General features: G+C 24.8%; 1 protein-coding gene and 1 long non-coding RNA gene across 4 annotated transcripts in view; one reads left to right on the top strand and one right to left on the bottom strand.

The window, feature by feature from the left end:
* The window catches only part of LOC111684542 (acetylcholinesterase), a 128,101-nt gene extending 119,163 nt beyond the window's left edge, over positions 1–8,938 (top strand). For all 3 annotated transcript variants that reach the window (XM_046948826.1, XM_046948827.1, XM_046948828.1), the window contains one exon: positions 8,709–8,938. In XM_046948826.1, the coding sequence (XP_046804782.1) occupies positions 8,709–8,830 (122 nt within the window). In that variant the 3' untranslated portion in view covers positions 8,831–8,938. The remainder of the gene's footprint in view (positions 1–8,708) is intronic.
* The window catches only part of LOC124419427, a 139,282-nt gene that overhangs the window by 34,957 nt on the left and 81,154 nt on the right, over positions 1–23,171 (bottom strand). The gene's annotated exons all lie outside the window — the stretch shown is intronic.

Raw genomic sequence — 23,171 nt, 5'->3', positions numbered from 1 at the left:
GTTCTAGTTTAGTTCTAGTTTAGTTCTAGTTTAGTTCTAGTTTAGTTCTAGTTTAGTTCTAGTTCAGTTCTAGTTCAGTTCTAGTTTAGTTCTAGTTTAGTTCTAGTTTAGTTCTAGTTTAGTTCTAGTTCAGTTATAGTTCAGTTATAGTTCAGATATAGTTCAGTTCTAGTTCAGTTCTAGTTCAGTTCTAGTTCAGTTCTAGTTTAGTTCTAGTTTAGTTCTAGTTCAGTTATAGTTCAGTTACTATTTCATATTTTCCATATGACATATAACCTACAAGAAATTCATCTCTGCTTTTATCTTTGTACATGTCCAATAGTTAACATCTATAGTATATTTTTATACCTGCACCACCGATATATCAACGCTAATTTTTTACAAATGAATTTTCGTTTTTTGTTTAATCAATATGTATATTGAAATACCTTTAGTAGCAAATTAAAGTTCATTAAATTATGATCTATAGTTTTTCAACATTTTTCAATAATTTAAAGTTTATAAATTTGATAATATTTTTGTTTATGTATATTAATTATTAAATTTAACGATCGAAAAGCCATTAATAGTTAAACGACAAAAAAGATTTAAAAAAATGATTGTACATTGACATTTTATATGAGTTTTAATTAAAATTTCTTTCTCTATTTTCATTATTTGTTGCACTTGCTGTTGTTGTTTTAAACCGGCACACTTTAGTAAAAAAAATATATGTGTATGTATATATAGTATGTATACATATACATACGTATAGTAATTGCATGTGCTCATGTATGTATGTATAGGAATTTGTGTATAAATGCATGTGTGTATATAATTAAAATTTAAAATATCACACCGACTTTATCTAGTTTCGGAAGTGTTAAATTTAAAACAACAAAACATTTTAATAAAATTAATAAAACAAAAAAAAAAAAAAATTATGCAAGAAGAGATTAAAAATGAAATCGATATATGATACAAGTAATATACATACATATGTATATGTATTTTATAATACATGTTTGCAGATTAGGCTGGTTTAGATTCGTATGGAAATAATGGAATTTAGTCATTATCTTACTACGTTCTTTAAATATATATCCTTTTATATTCTATCTCAGTTAAAACTTTCATTACCTTGTAAGAGATTAAAATGCTAAAATTTACTTACATAAGACAAGTACTTACCACAAACGATTACAAGTAATTAGAAAAAGTTGTAATTGTAAATCGCATAAAAAATATACAGCTTCTATATCTTTACTGGCATGATGACTAATGGATTAGAAAGTATTTATATAACACATTATTAGTAAGACCTTATTAGAGTACTTCTATGTAATCCAGGTGATATGTAGTAGTCATTGAAACGTAAGTTGTTAGGTAAGTAACTACAATTCAAAGCTATTTACCAATTAGTAGTTTTAATTCGTTCCAAAAATTAACTCATATTCAAATTGATCTATTATTTTACCTAGTGGAAAATAAAACCGCATATATATATATATGAAAATGTATTTCAATACCAAAATCAAATATAATATAATATAATTTATGTACCACTCTAATGTTTTAATTTACTGTATCAGGGCTTTGTTTTATTAGACTTTTTATGGTAACATAACAATAAACAGGTTAAACTAAATTTAGCTTTAAATTGTTTTATTACTCAGAAAATAAATACATTTGGGAGATTTTACGATTCGGATGAAATTGGACATTTTTGCCGAACAAATGATACTTTTTATCTACATAGGTAACTTATTACCTATTGCTTGTAGAAACATTTGTTCCGTAATAATAGCTATTTCTTTAATCTTTCGTATAAAATTTCGATCAAACATTTACATGTCAATGGGGGCCAACTTTGAGCCGACATTGGACCGACTATGGAGTAGTTTTTTAACGTTTTTAAATAGTTTCAATATCCCATAACTTCGCCTTGATTAAATGCTTATTCAAATTATACAAGATATGTATGTATATATGAGTATAGTTATCAACTAAAAAAGATACAAAATATATATTATGTTATCAGAAATAAATTTCTTAAAAATGTAAAGGATGTAGAAACAAACGAATTTTTTAAGACGATAGGACATTTGAAGTGTTCTATGATGTGAGTTATAATTTGCTCAAAAAGGTATTCAGTTGTTAAAACTTCACAATTCCTTAATTATTCGCACCAGCATATAATAAATTATTTATTTATTGTTTCTAAGCTGAAAATTTAATTAAAACTTGTATAGCTTTAATAAACCTGTACCAAGAAATAAAAAAAAATTAATTACTACTAATACATTTCACAGTGGTAAGGAAAGGAAAAATTTATACAAAAAAATCTTAATTTAAGCCTAGTAGATCAGGTTACTTCAAAAGGAGCACTAAGTGTTTTTACCTTCTTTTTAAGTGATGTTTATTAACTTCCAAAGAAGGGAAAATAACCGATTTTTTTCAATTGAAGGTATTTTTTTGTACACATTTTTTTTTATTTAAGTCAACTTTATTTTGGAGTTAATTGATAAATGCGTGTAATTTATTTATTTATGTTAATATAATAAGTTAATAAGACAAATTAGTTTTATTCTATAATACTACAATTTAACTTTCTAATAACTCTCCAAAAAATAACATAAAAATTACTTCCTAAGAATGACTTCAGATGTAGTGAATTTGTAATTAAATAAAAAAAGACATACCTCCTATTACAAGTCTGTCTAAAAATCATAACTTCTTCAGGTCTACTTCTCTTTCGCTTCTTTAGAAGTTCTTTTTTGATGGGTATTTTAACGGAGAACTAATTACTAATAAATTTGAATACATTAGTAATAATACTTTAATAAAGTACTTCTAATTAGAAGAATATTTAGTAGTCATTGAAAAGTATATTAATAGGTAAGTGGTTACAATTGCAAATCATTAGCAAGTTTTTGCTGGGAATATATTCATGTTCTGTCCATAATGTCACTTTAACATGTTCATCTCGCTATGTGGTGAATGGTGGAATAATCGCCAAAATAAACATAAATAAAAAAAGTTGCAGACAAGTGAATTAAATATGCAACAACCGGACATACATCCCAATAATTTATTCATAATTCAGAAGAATATTTAATAAATATTTTGAATCAGATCATTAGAAACGCTTTTTTTTAATTAATGTGTCTTTCTAATCAGAGCCTCTCATATCTCAGATTAACATACTAAATAAGTATAAAATATTATTTTTTTCAAATTATTGACAAAGTTATTTTCTTTTTTCGTTAAGAAATAATTTAAAACTTGTTGCCAAGAGCCAGATATATTTTGTTATTTCGCTGTTCTAAAAAACTTTTTCCAATACCATTGATCTTTGTATGAACACTGTGCGTTATTAACAATTAAAATCTGAATACACCAGACTGTTAGTCGACGTTATATTTTTCAATCTGTCGTTTTTTTTTACTATGAACACAAGACATTATTGAATCATTTTTGTGGCTTATTTGAGGCAAAACTGTTCAAATTAAAGAAAGTAATACAATCTATTTCTTTCATATGGACTCATTAATATACAGACATATGGTGCTTAAAATTAACATTTAAAAGAATTATTTGAACACGCTTCTATTAAGTTTTATTTTATTATTATTATTTTTTTTTTTTTTTGCTAAACATTTTAAAATGTCATAACAATTTATATTGAACACACATGTCGGCAAAAAATTTTAGAAATAAAAAAATCTGCGATAAAATCAACACAAAATGTTAACCCTAAATTTGTTTCTTCTTGGTATAAAAAAGGCACGTGTCGTGGTAAACGACAGAAAAAAATATTTATTTATATGTTAGAGTGAATAATAATAACAATGCGACACCTTTTATCTTTTCAATCAAAAAACAAAATAGAAATATTATTTAATGTGAATTAATAATGGAGTATATTAATTGTCTCTAACAAAACATTAATAATAATGGGTTGTCTATGCTATTATATTCATGTATAGTTAAACAATAGAAATTTGTCAAAACAACACACTTGATTGGGTAAACAAACCCTTTTAAGAAATACAACCCAACTAAATATAACTGCTATGAATAAAAATGTTTAAAATTGCAGAAAATTTACTAACGATTCAATATTGTTTTCGTTCACTTTTTAAATAATAAAAGTTTTTTTTTTTTTGTACAAAAATTTGAAAATGTTCTTAAAATATTCTATCTAAACGATTTTCGTTCATTCTTATATTTCCGATAGCTTTAAAAATATAAAATTTTTGCTTGGTTACTATAACCCACAAAGATTGTATATTATAACTGATTTACTAGTTGAGTTTTATAATTTTCTTTAATGAAATTTGGTTTTCATTCATGTTCTCTATACAACTTGCTTTCACTATGGATATAAATTGTTGATCAATATAAGAAAGAGTTAAAATTAATTGAAATAATAGTTTTTCTATTCCATTAAAAATGCGATTTATTAAATTATGAGTTAAGCTACCATTAACCCCTGAGGCTACAAATTATAGGCATCACACAATTAGTTCTGAAAATTATTATGGCTTTATAATCTTTATATCTTTTTACAAATTATGATAATAAAACGCTTGACGTTAGATACGTTTAATTAAAGTCATTAAATTATTTTAAGTATGATGCTATTTGTCTATGTTATTTATTATTAATTGTTACAAAATGAATTGTGTAGACATGATTTAAAATACATTTATGTATGAAAGTTCGTAAAACAATTGCAATATTATGATAAATCTAAAAAAAAATTAAACTAGAACTTAGCTAGAACTGAACGAGAGGTGCACTAGAACTAAATTAAAACTGAATTAGAACTAGAACTGAACTAGAACTGAATTAGAACTGAACTAGAACTGAACTAGAACTGAACTAGAACTGAACTAGAACTGAACTAGAACTGAACTAGAACTGAACTAGAACTGAACTAGAACTGAACTAGAACTGAACTAGAACTGAACTAGAACTGAACTAGAACTGAACTAGAACTGAACTAGAACTGAACTAGAACTGAACTAGAACTGAACTAGAACTGAACTAGAACTCAACTAGAACTGAACGAGAACTAGAACTGAACGAGAACTAGAACTGAACTAGATACACTGGATCACCGTCGCAACGTAGGGTGTATTTCATTGTTCTATGGAATGTGTTCCTCTGAAATTAAGGAACTCGTTCCCGATACCCGTATATTTTTATGTAACACACGACTGTCTTCAAGAACACAAACATTTGTGGTCGATTGGCACAACACATTACAGGGAAAAACTTTCTGCAGAAGTATTCCCCGCCAACACAGGGTCATCCCCTAAGTGCTGGTCCAAGAAAAAATCTTTTTCCAACTAAAATATGAATATTAATTAAGCTTTTAAGTAAATTAAAAGGTGTCATCAATCTTTGTTTTGTTTAAAGAAACAAAAAGCTAGCGAACATTAGCGAAACAAATGATGGGGTTACAATATTGCTTTAAATGTTCTAATACTCGTAAATCACAGAAATGTCTGGTCTTAATACTAATTAATAATTTAAAAATGTCACTTAATGTTGTTAAGAATATATTAAATAAAATTAAGTACTAATTATTTCAAAATTGTTTTGTAATACAAAAACACCTCTTCAATTTTAAATTGAAATACAATTTGCGTTCTTTCATTCATTATATGTGTTTATTTTAAGTTGTTTTTTGCTTTATTATTTCTTTTTATTTTTTTTGTTTCAATTATTTAACAAAACGTACTAAATGTTTCTATGTGCAATTAAAAATGAAATTATGAAATTTAAAATGTTAAACTTGTTAAAAACCAAGTTTTGAATTTAGACAAAAGCAAGAAAAAAAAGAGTTTTAAATATAATATAAAATAATATAAATAACAATAACAGTAAATTATTTAAATAAATAATATTAATAAGATAAATGTCAGCTTAGACGAAAATAAATAAAACTAAATGAATGAATACAAAAGAAACACATGAAATAAAATTAAATTAGCTTATTTTATTTTTAAAGGTAAGTAAGCTAAATTTTAAATCAGACTGCACCCCAAAATTCGCACCAGTGTTTGTTTTGTCTTTTATTTTTTTCTTTTTGTTAATTTATTACTTAATTTATTTTGTGTTTTTTATTATATTAAATTAAGTTTTTTGTGTGTGATTAATTTTTAAAATAATATTTTTGTAGCACTGACATTTAAATTGTGCTTTAAACTATGTTTATATTTAATTTTTTTTTTTGGACCAGCGGAGAAAAGTTTTAAAGCAACGGAAATTAAATTGTGTCTTTTTGTTTATATTAACGGAAATGAAATTGTGTCTTTATTTTGAAAGTATATTAATAATTATAAAATTTTATTAAAGCTTTACGAAAAATATGTTTAAATCAATTATTAATTATAAAACTTGTATGTACTGTATGTATCTCTTAAGCTTTAAGAGATAAATGAGGTTTTTTATAGTACTTGATATAGAGATTCTATGTAAGTAATTGTTTTGACCAACGTTCTTTTAAAACATATAGCCGAGCTGTCCTACTTTGCTGACTTCTGACTACGACATTGGTGGAAACATTAAACCTTAACTCGAAAACGATTTATCTTTACGCACACTTTTAGAAGTTATTGAATTAATTCTCTACTTTTTCTTTTTATACCACTGTAAGAGAGTTGCAAATCGTAGCGCATAACAAGAACAGAAATAATTTGAAATCATTGTTTGCCCGAAATCTTAAACCTAAAAATAGCTTATGACTCATCGTATGTGACAGACCTTTCTCTCTTAATAAAAATAAAAAGACATTAGCCGACTTAAATTTTACAAATTTAATGTTAATGCAATAATTTTTACATTAAATATTTTTTTTTAATTTAATGTTAATGCAAAATTAATGGAAATCGCCCAGGTCTGGTTCCGATACATTTAAGCAATTTATGGATGAAAAACTAATTTTCTGAAAAAGGCTTTATGTAGGGGCTAGGGGCAAATATGGACCAAGTCCGATAATATTTTGTGAATATATTTATATTTACATAGTATTTTATGGTGCTGAATTTCATCGCGATATTTGTGTTTATAAGTTAATTTGGGACATTCAAGTAATTTTCTGAAGGGGACTTTGTATGAGTGCTAGGGTCAAGACCTTTTTGGTGGGTTCTGTTCTACGGGGGCTAGGTGAAATAATGGAACGATTTGAACCATTTTCAATATGCTCCGTCCTTGGGTCAAATAAAACGTGCGTTTCATCCAATTATCTTGAAAATCGCGACCTGTACCTTGCGAACAAGGTTTACATGGACAGCCAGCCAGCCAGCCAGCCAGACGGACATAGCTTAATCGACTTAGAGGACGATTCTAAGCCGATTGGTATACTTTAAGGTGTTTCTAGGACAAATATTTTTTGTATGTTACAAACATCAGCACAAATTCAATATATCCTCCCCACTGGTGTAGGGTATAATAAGTAAGAGTGATATATTGAGCTATGCCGAATTTTATATACCTACCACCAAATCATGTTGCATATAAATCTAGTGAATTTTGGAAAAATGGTCTGTTCAATATAAATTGAACTTATATTACCATATTTAGTGGTTTATGAGCGTTTTAACAATTTTAATGGGGTGGGTCAATTTTAAGCCGATCCTCATAAAATTTGACAGTGAAACTTTAGTTTATATAAATTTCGAATTTCTTTGCTATAGTGGAAATTTGTAGCAAGTTTTTGAGGGGGATCATATTCTGAAGGGGTACTTAGATGGGGGAAAGGTGAAATCGTGGACTGTTATTGCCTATTTTCAATACCAAACAAACTGCGTAAGCAAAAAATATTTATGCTAAATTTTAGCTCTCTAGATCTTTCCTCTTGGACTTTGCCAGCAAAGATATAACTTTCAAAAGAATAACATTTATCACCACTTTAAATGTAGCATTAAGTGAATTTGTTTACTTCTGTGAAAATTATATTTATTGACTTCCAAAGAAGTGAAAAGTATCCAAATTTATTTAAAATTGAAGGTGTATTTTTTGTACTAAAATTTTTGGGATTAAACCTATTTTATTTTGGGATTGATTGATGAATAAGTGTAATTTATTTAGTTTTTATTTTTAATATTATTATTTACGTCACGTTTTGAATATTATTATTTACATCAAATTAGTTGTATTCTATAATACTACAATTTCACTTCCTAATAACTTCCAAAAAATAACATAAATATTACTTCCTAAGAATAACTTCCGATGTAGTGAATTTGGAATCAAATAATAAGAACATACCCACTATGAAAAGCCTATGTTAATATCATCACTTCTTCAGGTCTTTTTCGGTAGTTTCATGGAGTAAATTCTACTTCTTTTTCGATTCCTTGGAAGTTTTTTTTTTTTGTTGAGTCTATTGTGTTTTCAACAGAAAGACAGATGATCGTACGATTATGGCCAGATCTTTTCAGAATCTAACAAGAATTCAGAATATATATTTTTGTAGGACTTAGACCAGTAACTATTCCAAATGTTATACATGGTTTTTGTTGATGGTGGTTATAAAAACTTTAAATTAGCCAGTTGTTTCTCCTAAATTAATTTAAATCAATAATAAATTGTTTTAACTAAATTTTTGTTAAATTTTATTTAAAATTTATTTTATTTTATCAAAACCATACAAACAAACGAAACTCATCATCATTTCAAAAAGAAAATAACAAACTAATTTTTATATTTTTCAGGTTCCGAATGTGAAAACAACAGTGCAGAATCTGCGGCAGTGTCCATTATATATGAAAAACAGCAAAACTTATTAAAATGGGTCATCATGCTCACAATAATGGTCACATGCATTTTTCAATAAAAATAAAAAATAACAAAAATTTTGTTTACACTTTAATTGAAAATATATGAAAACAAAAAAGAAAATAATAATAATAACACAATAACTTTAATAAGAAATATATATAAAAATACTTTATAAAGAGAAAAATAAAAATTGAAATAGCAAAAGAAAATGACAATTTAAATACAAAAATAAAATTTATAATGAAAAACCATGTTAGAAATACAAGCACAAATTGTAGTTTATAAAAAAAAAACAATGAAAAATAAACTGTCAAAACAGAATTATAAATACACAAACAGATAGACTTACAAATTAAACAGAAGATAACAAAAATTATAGTTAAGTGGCAAATTGCAAGTTTTTATAGGCAAATTTAAACCCCTCCTAAAGAAAACCCTAAAATCAAGACTACAAAGAATTATAATAAATATCCGCAGTTTTTTTGTAAATTATAATAAAGCCAACAACCCCTTTTTAAGCCGGTTTTAATGACAAGTTGGCCATATATTACCTACAACTTGTCAACATACCCTTAAACATTTTAAGATCTTAGTCCTTTGAAAGAAGAATTTGCTTTAGAGGACAAAATTAATATTGTTTTTATAAAAAAAAATTGTGACAATTGGTATAATAAAATTGAAATAAAAATTGGTAAATAAAGCATATTTTTTGTAATTATGGCACAAATCCCAAATAAGACATTAATAAAAAAATTCATGACAATTTGTTTGATAATAAGAAACAATTTTTGAAATGTAAAAAAAAAAAACATATTTTTTGGTTTTTTTATACTCGCAAAACTAATAAATTTTTTAAAAGGAACATGAAAAATACAATAAATAAATTTTGATCTGATGATAAACCCTAGAAGAAAAAAAAACTCCCTGAATTAAGAATTTTTTGTACACGCTTTGTGAAAGTTTATAGTAAAAGAAACAAAAAAAAAAACAAAATCAAATAAGATTTTTTTTAAATAAAGCCATTTAAACAAAACAATAAATAATTAAATTTTAAATAAAAAATAAATTATTAAGAAATAAAAAAAGAAGATAAACTTTTGTGACGTATAATAATTATAAAAAATAAATATTGTTTCTAATTATTAAAATAAAACTCTCCCAAACAGAAAAATTAAGTAAATAAGTATTTATATATACATAACTACATAAATGCATTGAATTATATTTATACATATATATTATTAAAAAAAACAAATGCAAATTAACATTTAACTAAATAATTAAGCAACGAGTTGGTTTTCTTCAAGTTGAAACCAGAAATTATCTAAATTTTACAGTAATACCTAAATTTAATGAACTACTACTTGTTTCTTTTATAATTTTTATTTTTTGTTTTACTTTTTCTTAAAAAAAAAAAACACTTGCAATTTTATATATTGATAAATAATTAGCTTTAAGTTATATTTTATGTTTGTTTCTATTTATATAATAAAATATAATATAGAATATACATACATAAATACATACATACACTGCATTGCTATATTTTAAATATAAATCAAACATTTATTTAACTGAAAAATTCCTCTTTTTAAAAATAAACTCTGTTTTTCATATATTCTTTGAATAAATTTTAAAATATTTGGTGTTTTTTTATTTTAGTATTTTTATGAATTTTTCTTAAAAAAAACGAGGTGAAAATATTTGTATTTAACAATTTTAGTTAATTTTGAGTTGCACTTTTCCTCGATTGATTTTAATTTTTAAATTATCTTTGCAAAAGTTTGCTTTATTTACTCTACACTGAAAATAATCCATGCGTAATATAAACGAAAAATGTCGTACATTATACGAATCTTTCGTTGTTTCACAACACGAAATTGCTTCGTAATATGTAAGAAATATTTATGTATTATGTAAAATAATCTTAGAAAAATTAACTTACGTAAATTGTAAAACGAAATTTTTTTTCATTATAAAGTAATTTTTCTAATTTTATTTAATAAATTATCATCTAAACGAGTTTTTAGTTTTCTGAACAAAAAAAAAAAAAAGATCGTGAATTATATTATACTTTTCTTAAATTTTATAAAAAATATTTTAGTTTTTAATAATAATAATAATATGATTAGTTAATCATTATGTTAATTTCGCTTAAATTTACAAACAAAATGTTTTCCGTATAAAAAAGGGTTATATTATATAAGATTTCGTATTATATACGAAATTTTTGTAAATATTACGAAAACAGTAGTAGATTTTTTTCCTAAAGTTAAATATGGATTATTTTCTATAGTGGGAATGATGTTATGCGTTTCCGCTGATATACCGATTGACTCTGAATAACTTTCTGAGTCGATTTAACGTTCGTCTGCCTGACCATATGACCGTTCGTGTGCCTACGTAGACGATGTTATCCAAGATTACAATAAGATAATTTGGTAAAATTTGACACTTTCGCTCTTTTAGACCACCCAGGAAGAAGCCATCTTAAAGTATACCGATTGACTCAGAATCACATTGTAAGTCAATTTATCGTCTGTCTGTCTGTCCGTACGTCTAAATATCGATGTTATCCCAGATAACATTATATAACACAATTTGCTAAAATTTGGCACTCGCTCTATTTTTAGACCAACCAAGAAGAAAATGAATAAAATCGAGACCGTACTTCACCTAGTCCCCATACAACTAAATCGCCCAAAAAAGGGCTCATAATTAATGTAAAATATAATTGTATTAATGTTTATACAAGACTTGATCCTAGCTCAATATCGTAATGATCAGGCCTTATTTGACTTTTAACCCTCTGTGAACGGGTGAATAATTTTGATATTAATTTCGTATCTAGCAATTAAATATTTTAAGTGCATGTCGTAAAATATTTAAAAAAAAGGAAAAAAATCAGTCCTCAATTTGCAAATTTAAAAATTTTGTTCATATTAATAACAAAACACGATATAGTCCCTGGCGTTGACATGAAATTACACATGTCAAAAAGCCTATCTGACCACGCCTTGAGAAAAATTTATTTTCTCTTTCGTTCATGCTAGTAAGTAGACTCTGTGCTAAATATATAACTGCAATTATTTTCGAACTTGTTTAACAGATTTTTCTATTGCCTATTGAAGTTAGTAGCATCGATGCGTTGCCATATGGCAACACCAGGAAATAAAGGGTTAATAGTCAACTTTAAAACATGACTTGAATATCCACTAGTCACTTATAAAAACTATTAATCAAATAAATATTATATAAATCTATTTATCAATTTTTATTGGAATCGGTCAATATAAAACCTATTTAAGATTTTTTTGAAAATTTGAAAATAAATGTTTTATGTGGAAAACAATCAAATTTTATCAGAACTGGTCCGTATGAAGCCTATTCCACTCAAGTAACAAGGATCATTCCACTCAAGTACCTAGAATCGTTTTTAAAATAATTGAATACTTAAACTTATTGCAATTATTACATTAATTAGACGAACTTACATAGGATTCTACATGCAACTGGACCTAATAAGTCACTCTCTATTTATTCTCTTATTTTTAAAGGTACATGTTTAAAAATATCTATTTTCATAAAATCAGTCTGCAAGTTATGCAGACTTTTTATACCAATGTCTGCTGTTCTAGTATTACTATTTGTCTATCCGTTTAAACCTTTCACGATAATTTTGTCTAGAGATGGTACCTATCAAAAAATGGTTGAAATCGATTTACTTTTTCGCCTAAACCACATAACACCGAACGTTTCGATTTGAGCTCTTTAGCTGATTAGTCTCCATACATAGTTGACATAATAATTAGGATGGTGATAAATATTTTAAATATTTATTAATTTTTAATTGAGCTTTATCGGGTAAAAAATAAAATAAAGTTTAATGTATTATTTAATAAAATTTCAAATTTCCTTAACAGTTCTTTTGTTTTATTAAATGCTATTTAATTTTATTATATTAAGTTTAATTCTTAGCTAAGGCAATAATTTCATTAGTCAGAAGAACCAGCTCTCAAAGGAAAACTTTTTTTTTAATTTACCAAAAATTTTAGTATTATTATTAAATTATTTAATAAAATTTTATTTAAAAAGGAAATTTTACTTCAAACAACCTAGTTATGCTTAAAAACTATTCATTAAAATTTTAATTAATTTTTTTTTTAAATTATAAAATTTTAACAAGTATCTTTTTTTAAACCATTTAATCTACTCCAACAAAAAACGACAATTATTAATACATTTTTTTTTAAATTTTGTATATGAAAACATATCAGTAATATAAATTAAAATTTATGTATAACATTAAGTTAAAACAAAACTAAATTGGTTTTAAATAAAAACAAATTTAAAAAAAAAACATCTAACTTACACAACAATAAAAAGTATGTCTGTAATTGTATAAAAAATAAACTAAAGAAAAAAAATTAATTATTAAATAAATAATAATTAAAACCGAAAAATAACAATAATTATAACAAAAACAAAAAAATGAAGTACTTTAGCACTTTTAAATAGTTAAATGTATTTATTAATAATTAAATTGCTATTTAAATGGTATTTAAACAAAAAAAGAAAAAAAAAAACAATTGATATTATATATTATACAAATATAAAAAAATGTTTAGTTATTAAAACATAGAAAAAATTAACAAAAAAAAAAAATATGTATAAAAACATATATAAACAATGAATATACACTAAGTAACAAAAAAAAAAGTATTCTGAAACTATACAGTAAGTGTTAAAGTTAATTTATTTCTTTAATATTCTAAAATTTATGAATTTAATCTAAAAATTTTAAATTCATAACTAGAATTATAAATTTTATATAAAAAATACTAAATTTAAAATTATTTTATAAATGATTAATTTAATTTTATTTTGACACTTACTGTATTGTTTTATTTATGTAGTATATATGCATATACATAAAATCATATCAACTATATACTACTATATATTGGATAAATGTTTTACTTTCTTTATAATTTAAAAAGAAAAATTTAGATCTTAGATGATTGAAATAATAATGAGCGATGTTCGCTTTTAAATTAAAAAAAAAACTAAACTAAAGAAAATTGTTTTAAATCCAAAAAACAAACACAAAGTAATCTTTAGTAATAAAAACCATATTCGTATTAAAACAAAACAAAAAAATGCTTTAAATATTAAATACTAATAAATATAAACAAATAAATAAATAGATAATTTAAAACAGTCTTAAAGGCTTACATAAACTTTAAACCCCAATTTAATTTAATACTTTTTAAAAATGATTAAAAAAAGTAAACATTTTACTTTCAACTCTTTTTTTTATAAAACTTTAAACAAAAATTTAAAATTCCCCAAAAAGTTTTAGTATTAAATTTTTGTAAAACATACTTTAAATATAAATAAAAACTCAATTTTTAACAAATAAGGACCCATTTAAATTGCATAATTACAAAATTACTCACTAATTAATATAAATAAAATTAATGAAAAAAAAAAACAATAAAAATTATTTATATTTTTTATACATGAAAACATAAATTTAACAAAAAAAAACATCTTAATAATAATTAATTTTAAATAAACTATAAATAAGTCTTATTAACAAACCAAAAAATTTAAACAATAATACTCTAGTAAATATTTTTATTAAAAAATTTTCTTTAAATTTCGCTTAAGACCTATTGTGCATAAAAATTCTTGTTTTTTGTTAAAAAAAAATGCCTCCATTAAAAAAAGGAGAATTTTTATGTCTGCTGTTATCCTTTTTAAGTTTTATTATTATTTTTTTAATTTTATTTTTATAGAAATATTTTTTTGTCATATTTTTGCATGGTTTTCGGCTCAAGCCAACAAAAATTCAAATTGACAATATAATATTTCGCCTTAATATGAAAACACTTTTTCTACCCAAAACTAAAGAAAAATTATCTAAAACACAAAATGAGTTTTTTTTTTTTAAATAAAACTTTTGTTTGAATTTTTTTTATTAAAAAATTTTTTTAATTTTTTGGAAGTTTAAGAAGAAATATTTTGGAGTTTTCTAGTTTCTGTAAGTTTGTCTAAGAAGAAAGCTGACTGAGGCACCACCTCTTTACATATTAACTGTTCAATACAATGAACTTTATTACGTTGTCATATCGACAAAAGATAACCGGTTTATGTTAATTATTCATACCCTACACTATCATAGATATTAAACGTTCTGAGACACACATGTCCGTCCATCAGTTCGTCTTTCATACAGGCTATATAAACTTTAATGCTTTTTTTGGTAACAATGGATCGTAGACCAATAACATCCGTTGTCAAAATATATTTATACTTACGACAACACTCGTTGTCAACATCTAAATTTTATATACATAAAAATGTAGTTATATACAGAGTGAAAAAGAAAAATATACGCCTGGTAACAAATTGATAACAAAGTGTTAATATTATTTCAATAATATTCGTTGTCGAAGTATATTTATAGGTACGACAACACTAGTTGTTGACATTTTAATTTTATATACATCCGTTTTTTTTTTTAATTTTAACAAACGTGGTAAGCTCACTATGACCAAACACTAGTTGACAACGGATGTTATTGAAAAATTATGAACACTTTGGTGTAATCCTCCATTAAGGGTGCCCTGGTAGGCTAGGTGGTAGTGTGCTGCTTGCCTATCAGTCTGGGAGTTATGGGTCCAATTCCCACCAGATACTCTGCTACACTACAACAGACGCATGGTCACTCTGCTTGTTACATTAAATAAATAAAAAAAAATCATCCACACAATTTTGTGAAATCGGCTCATATTTGACCCTAACCCCCATAGAAAGGGTCTTTTAGAAAATTACTTTTTCGTCAGTAAATTATATAAATATATCGGAACAAAGGTACAATTTTGTAAAAAAATAAATCAAGTTTAAAATATACTTTGAAAAGGTGTAGGGTGTCATAATTGACCCAGCAAAAGATATGGCATACAAATAATAAACAGATTCTAAATAATGTTAAAGTAGTTTTTACAGATATAAAGGGCAAGATTCGACCCAATGGGCACTTTTTTGCTGCTAAGTAAACAATAAAGTAATTAAAGCTAATTCGTCCTATATACTATATGTGTCAACAAAACTGCAAACAATTTTAGTTTTAATTTTATAACAATTCTTCTTCAAAACCTTTACTAATTTAGACCTCATTTAGAAATTGATATAATTTATGATTTTATAATAATAGAAAATTAAATAAAATATAGTTAAGTGTAAATAAATTAAGAAAAATTTAGCATTAAACTTAGAAAAAAATAAAAACAAAAATATAAACAAAAGTTATAATTTTTTTTAAAAATGTTTCTTTAAAAAGTCTTCTGTTAAATTTTTTAGCTAAAAAAGCAAAATTAAAAAAAATATTTAATTATTTTTTTTAATTAATTTATATCAGCTACGACATCTGATAATAAAGAAAACACAACATAAAATAACAAAAACTAAGAAGATTTAAATGTAAAATTGAGAATAAATTACACAAAATAAATAGTAAAAGAAAATAAATTTCCCAAAATGAAAAAAGAAAGACAAAACACAACTTTAAATATTAAAACAAAAAACCAACAATAACAATAAAGCACCGCATAAATTAAGATAATTACAAATAAAAATAAAATGGAAATTCTACAAAAAGGAAAAAAATATTCAAACTCACAATAATAAAACATGAAAAAAAACAAAAACAAATTGCATTTGAAAAAAAAATACAAAATAATTAAATTAAAACAATATATTTAAATTAAATTTAAAAATAATATAATGGTTTTGATGTATAAATATCAAATACATATCAATTTATGGCCTACTATTTTGTTTTAAATGAAAAAAAAATATAAAAAATAACTTAAACAAAAAACGAACTTGTATTAGAATGTTTTTTAATGTACTGCACAAAATTGTCTAACAATGCACACTACACACTCAAATACACACATTTCTATAGAAAACCAAAAAAATTTGTTTACAAAAAATTAAGGAAAAAAATTGTGAAAACTACAATTAATTTAAGAACAATTTCTTACCAAAAAAGAACATTTGTAATATTAAAGTTAAACTCTGGTTTTTTATTAAACTGGGGTTTAATAGTTTTGTTTAACCCGATCTTAAAAACAATTTAAAACAGTTTTATATAAAATTTTCTTATTTTAAACTGTCTTAATTGTTTTATATCTGATACTAAAACAATGCTAATTTTTTTTATATAAAAATTTGATATTGGAATTTTTAAACATTTTTGTTTTTATATAAATAATTTTCTTTGTTTTTTCATTAAAAAAAAATTTTTAACAAAAAATTTTTTTATTGCAAATAAACACTTCTACGCTCGCTTACTAATAGTAAGTTAAAGAAGTACTTTCAATTTCACTTATAAAGAAGTTGTTGAAAACTAGTTACTTTGGTTTGTTAGTCAAATGATATCTACTCACTAAACATTTGACTAAAACAAAATTTCTAATTCACAATCAAATAAAATATTTAATTTCTTTTGATAATGCCGAACAAACTCTAAATCAGATTATAAAGAAAGCCATTACTAGAGTACTTCAATGTTATGCAGACGTTAAGTAGTTGTCATTGAAAAGTAAGTGGTTATTTAAAGGTGCCGTGTCATAATGTCCAGTGACATAATGCCCATGGACGTTATGATACACCAAAAAGTGTCCATGGATGTTATGATAATTCTTAAAAATGACATAATATCCATAGACATTATGGGTAAGTGGTTACAATTAAAAGTCATTACCTAACGGTAATGGTATATATATGGTTATACTTAAATATCAGTGGACGTTATGACATGAACAATGTCACACTTTAGAGACAGAATTGAAATGAATTGGACAATTTGTTTAGAATTAAAAGAAACTTTTATTCTGAAAATAATTGCTCCTGAGTTTGGTGTTTGTTGCATTTTGGATTCCTTTTTAAAAAAGTGTCTTTGAAAACAGGCCTATGGCCGAAGCAGGATTTTTTAATTTGAATACCGTCTTTCATGCTAATTTACTCAAATACATTGTGACACTTTTGAAATTGTCATAACGTCCATGGACACTATGACACAACTAAGTGTGTCATAACGTTTAGGTACATTAAGTCACTAAACATAATGACATGCTACCTAATAAAGTGTAATCAAATCGGTAGGTAATTACATTAAATTGTAACCACTTACCTATTAACATACTTTTGTAATGGCCACTGACACTATCTTCCTGCTTATATAGCTGTAGTATAATAACGTCTTATTAATGTTAGGTTCTAATGCATCATTGTGCCCTTCTACGGGGAGCTGTATACGTTTTTCTAATTGTGACCAATTGTGAGCTATTGGTCCTAAGTAGAATCGATTGCATTTTCTGAATTTTAGGTCTTGAAACCTTTAATTAAATAAAATAAACAAAACAATACGTTTGACTGACTCTGAACCTCGATTATCACAATGTCTGGTTATATTTTGTGGTTAAATTAAGAGTTTTCATTACAAATATCTACCTGTTAAACGATAACCGGAGATGAAATTCGTATGTATTTATATGCTCTGTGGTGTTCTTAGTTTGTTGTCTCTCAATCCGGAGATCGTAGGTTCAATTCCCACTAAAGACTCTTGTAAAGGACTGGACTACAGACTTATTTCTAGTCTAGGTTAACATGTACATAGTCTTAGTTAAAACTAAGTAATAAACTCAGTTTGTTACTTGTCAAACGTCACTCTACTACAGCGAAACGCAAAGTGCTCTCAAATACTTAAGCTCTCTTGAACTCTTTTTTCACATATGCTCACATATGTATAAAAAACAATAAAATCGGTCAGAGAACAAATTGTTTATTTTCTGCCTTTCGCTGCTCTACTGTGACTGTGTTTGGTGGGACAATACCATAGGTCGATGGAAAGTGATCCACTATTTCACCTTGCCCAGCTATATAACCGGAATTTGGAGTAAAATTTGGCAATTAAATACGAACTTATAACTTGTATAGAGTGTGACTAAACTTTCTTGCGTTCTTATTGGAGCAAACAATTTCGTTTTTAATTTTTTGATTTCTACTTTGTAAAATGAGTTCTCTAATTATAATTCTAAGCCTTAAGATAATTAAATTTAATTTTACAAAACCCACTGTAGCAAATTTTTATGTAAAAAATGAGCAAAATAACATTAAAAAACACACACTTGTTAGATTAAACAAAAAAATTAATTATTATGAATAAAAAAAAATGTGACAACAACTACAAAAAACATACTATGAAATATTGTGCAATGAAATCAATAAATATGTGTTCTTAATTAGTAAAATCTATTATTATTTATTTAAAAAAAATATTTTAAGTTTTTTTTAATTTATACAACAAAATTAGGGATCTGTTAAGTAGTAGGAGTATTTGAATAAAAGCTAAAAAAAAACATAAATAAATAAACAAAAAATATTATGAAAAAACAAAAATTTTTGTAGAGACATTTTTTGTGTTAAATAAAAAATTAAACAACAAAAACAAAATTTTTTTAAGCAAAATAATATAAAAGAATGCAAAAGAAAAACAAAATAAAAGTATTAAAAAAATAATTATAAATTATACAAGAAAAATTTAATAAACAAAAATTTTTAATAAAACTAAGTACTGACAAGTTAAAAATCTCTACATTTTCCCTATACTCTAAAACAAAAACAAAACAAATACTTTCTTTATATTTATTAAACAGCTACAAAAAAACTTAACTTTCTTTTTTTGAACTTTAACTGCTAGAACATTTCATTGACCTATAAATATATTTTAAAACAGCTTTACTAATTTTTTAAAATTTTTTTATTTAGTCTAACATCATTGCAATTTTTCTTTATTTTCTTTATGTTAAAAATTATTAAAAAAATATATATAAATTATATTAAAAAAAAATTCAATAAATATAAAAATAATATATACATAAATAGAAATTATATTAATTATTTTATATTTATATAAATATATGGCTTTAGTGTTCAGCATATCCTTGTTTTTTAGTTAAATAATTATTAAACAAATATATTATATATAAAAAAATTAAATTAGCAAAAGAAAACAAAAAATTCAAAAAGAAAAATAAATTTTGAAAATAACATTATTATAATTATAAAAACATAAATAATTAAAAAAAACAACAACAAGAAAAAATGGAATTCATAATGCAAAAATATATTAAAAAACACTTTTAAAATGTGTTTAGCAAAACAAAAAAACATTAAGAAAATATATTAAAATTTATATTATAAAAACCAAAAAAAAAAAAAAATTGTAGGGATCATTTTATTGAAACATAAAACAAATAATAAAAAAACAAACAACAAAAATATTATATTAATAAAGTTATTATGAAATAAAAAAAGAAAAATATCAACTCTACTAAATCTTAAAAAAAAGAAATGAATACAAAAAAACATGATACAAAGAATTCAAATTCAAACTATTATAATTATTATAATAAATAAAACAAACAATTATATATCAGAGATAACTAAATATGATAAATCAACTAAAAAAAAAACAAATAATAAAAATTCATATAATAAAATATACTGTAAAAATTATATTGTTTTATTTATTGCTAAATTCAGGCTTCGTTGGAATTTCGAAGTAAAACGAATTGCAATAAGACAAGCTTCTGTTTTCCAGATATAACAATTTTACGATGTATTTATCTTATCTTATATTCATAGGACAGTGAAGATGTTATTATAAATATGAGAACTTCCCAGCAGAAATAAAACCAAGTACTTCCAAAAGAATAATATTTATCACCACTTCAAAAGTAGTGGTAGTAGTAGCAGTATTTTGGAATTAATTGATTAATGCGTGTAATTTGTTTATTAATATAATTATTATTTGAGTCAAATTAGTTGTATTCTATAATATAACAATTTCACTTACTAATAACTTCCAAAAAAATAACATAAAACTTACTTCCTGAGAATGACTTCAGATGTAGTAAATTTTGGACATCTCTCCTATGACAAGCCTGTGTTAAAATCAGGTCTTCTTTAGGACTATTTCAGTAATTCTATGCATTAAATTCTACTTCTTTTTCGCTTCTTTGAAAGTTCGTTTTTTGCTAAGTTTCACTGTACCACGACTACTTTGCTAAATTGCCTATTTATTGGAGGGCGTCTTATGTGGGGGTAGAGTCAATTATGGACCGATTCTCATAAAACTCGATAGAGAGATTTGTGATCGCAAGAAATTAACTTATATTTAATTAGAGCGCTATACTCGTATTTTTAAGCATTGAAGACATCTTCTAAGGGGGAGATTCAAATGTTGACCGATCCTCATAGAATTTGGTAGAGAGATTTTAGCTTATAAGAAACTTGCGTATGTAAAATTTAATCGCTTTCATTAAGCCAGTAATGGGCGTTAAAGTCATTTTTTAGAGGCGACCACATATGAGGGTCATTTATGGACCTCATAAAATTTAGCTCATTTGAAACTTAATTAGGTTGAATTTCATCAATTTTCTTTTATTTTTAAACATTTGTGACTTTTAAAGCATTTTTTTTTTTCTTGGGCGTTAATCGAAATTACCCATTTTTAATTACCAAACAAATCTAACTTAGAAAAATATTCGTTAAAAATTTCAACTATCCATCTCTTTTCGTTCAGACTCTATCGTGATTTCAACAGACATACAGAAGGACGGACAGACATGGCTACATCGTGTAAGAATTTAATAAGGAGTCAGACTACACCGACACGAACCGGATGATATACGTCTGAAACTATAAATTTAATGGAGAAAAACTACTTTGTTAGTTTTTCATTTCGTGATTATGTGTCCTTTGTAAAGGACTTCAAAGTTTTAAGAAATACATTTTTCAAAATATTTTAAAAATACTTCTAGTGATCAAACAATGCCAAATTTGATGTCAAGCTTACAAAAAGAGTTGTAAAATATTTTGTGTTATTTTTAGTTTATTCTGTCAGCACCAAAAGATATACAAAAAAAAATTTTCAACATTTTTTTTAAAAAATAATATTTAAAATTTTAATAGATTTTTAAGGATAAGAATTTTAAAAGACATTTTTGTCAGATTTTCATCCTAACAGTATAAAATAAAAATAATACAAAATATTTCCCAACCAAAATAAACCAAATTTAACATTGTTTGATTAGAAAAAGTATTTTAAAATAATTTTTGAAAAATGTACTTATTAAACTTTGAAGTACTTTGGAAAGGACACAGGATCAAGAAATGAAAAACTAAAAACGCAGATTTTATCCCTTAAATTTATAGCATCGGACGTATATCATCCGGTTCTTATCTAACGAATTTCTCTTTTTGTCGAGCGGTGCTATATATACATTTGTGAGCATAGAAACAATATTTCGATGTGTTACAAACATACTTATATTATTATAGGCATACATATAAAATTTATAAATAAAAAAACTGTTATATTGCGACTCAAGTATAGGCCAATTCGGTATTTTTTATGTTAAAATTTTATTTTCTAAGTATTTTTCTGAAATTATACTTCTTACGTGACCTAGGGTAAAATGAGTTCCGATCGCTTAAATCATATTATATTTTTTAAGGTATAGTTTTAAAATTAACATGATGAGTTAAAAATCAATATTTAAAGGTCCGGTTGTGTGGCGACTAAGTATAATAATGAAGCGATTTTTCATTTTGGAATAACAAAAAAACTTCAAAAATGTAGAAAATCAAACTATGATAAATTTGGGTTAAAAAGGCGTATAATAATTTTACTTTGCTTTAGGATATCGTGACCATGACCAATAATCATTTCATACTTAAATTTATTTAAATTGCAAGAATTTAAGATGTCGACTAGTCCATAGAATAGTCTAATGATTAGTCGATAAATTAATCTTTAAATGACTAATATACTAGTTCATAGAGCAGTCAGTAAACTAAAACAAAGAATAGGTAATCGTCTAGCATATTGACTAGTCCATAGTATAGTATACTGACTGATCTAGTCAAGGCTATTGAGTTTCTAAGTCTAATCTTAGTCTAGTTGAGTAGTTTAATGACTAGAAGAGTCAAGGGAATAGTTTATATTCTAGTCCCTAGAATTGTCTAGATATAATAATAAAACAGCTATTCGATATTGTACTTGAAAAGCCAATCCATTTTTATACCCTTCACCTTCGTGAGAAGGGTATATATAAGTTTGTCATTCCGTTTGTAATTTCTATAATATAATTTTCCGACCCTATAAAGTATATATATTCTGGATCCTTATAGATAGCGGAGTCGATTTAGCCAGACAGACGGACATGTCTGTCTGGTTGTCTGTCTGTATGTTTGTTGAAATCAGTTTTTGGAGGACCACAGATATCGGCGAGATACGAATCTTCAATAATTCTGTT

The sequence above is a fragment of the Lucilia cuprina genome, chromosome 4 (genome assembly GCF_022045245.1).
Source record: "Lucilia cuprina isolate Lc7/37 chromosome 4, ASM2204524v1, whole genome shotgun sequence".
NCBI classification, from domain to species: domain Eukaryota; kingdom Metazoa; phylum Arthropoda; class Insecta; order Diptera; family Calliphoridae; genus Lucilia; species Lucilia cuprina.
The sequence above is the reverse complement of the archived record's forward strand: the minus strand, read 5'-3'. Positions and strand labels throughout refer to the sequence as shown.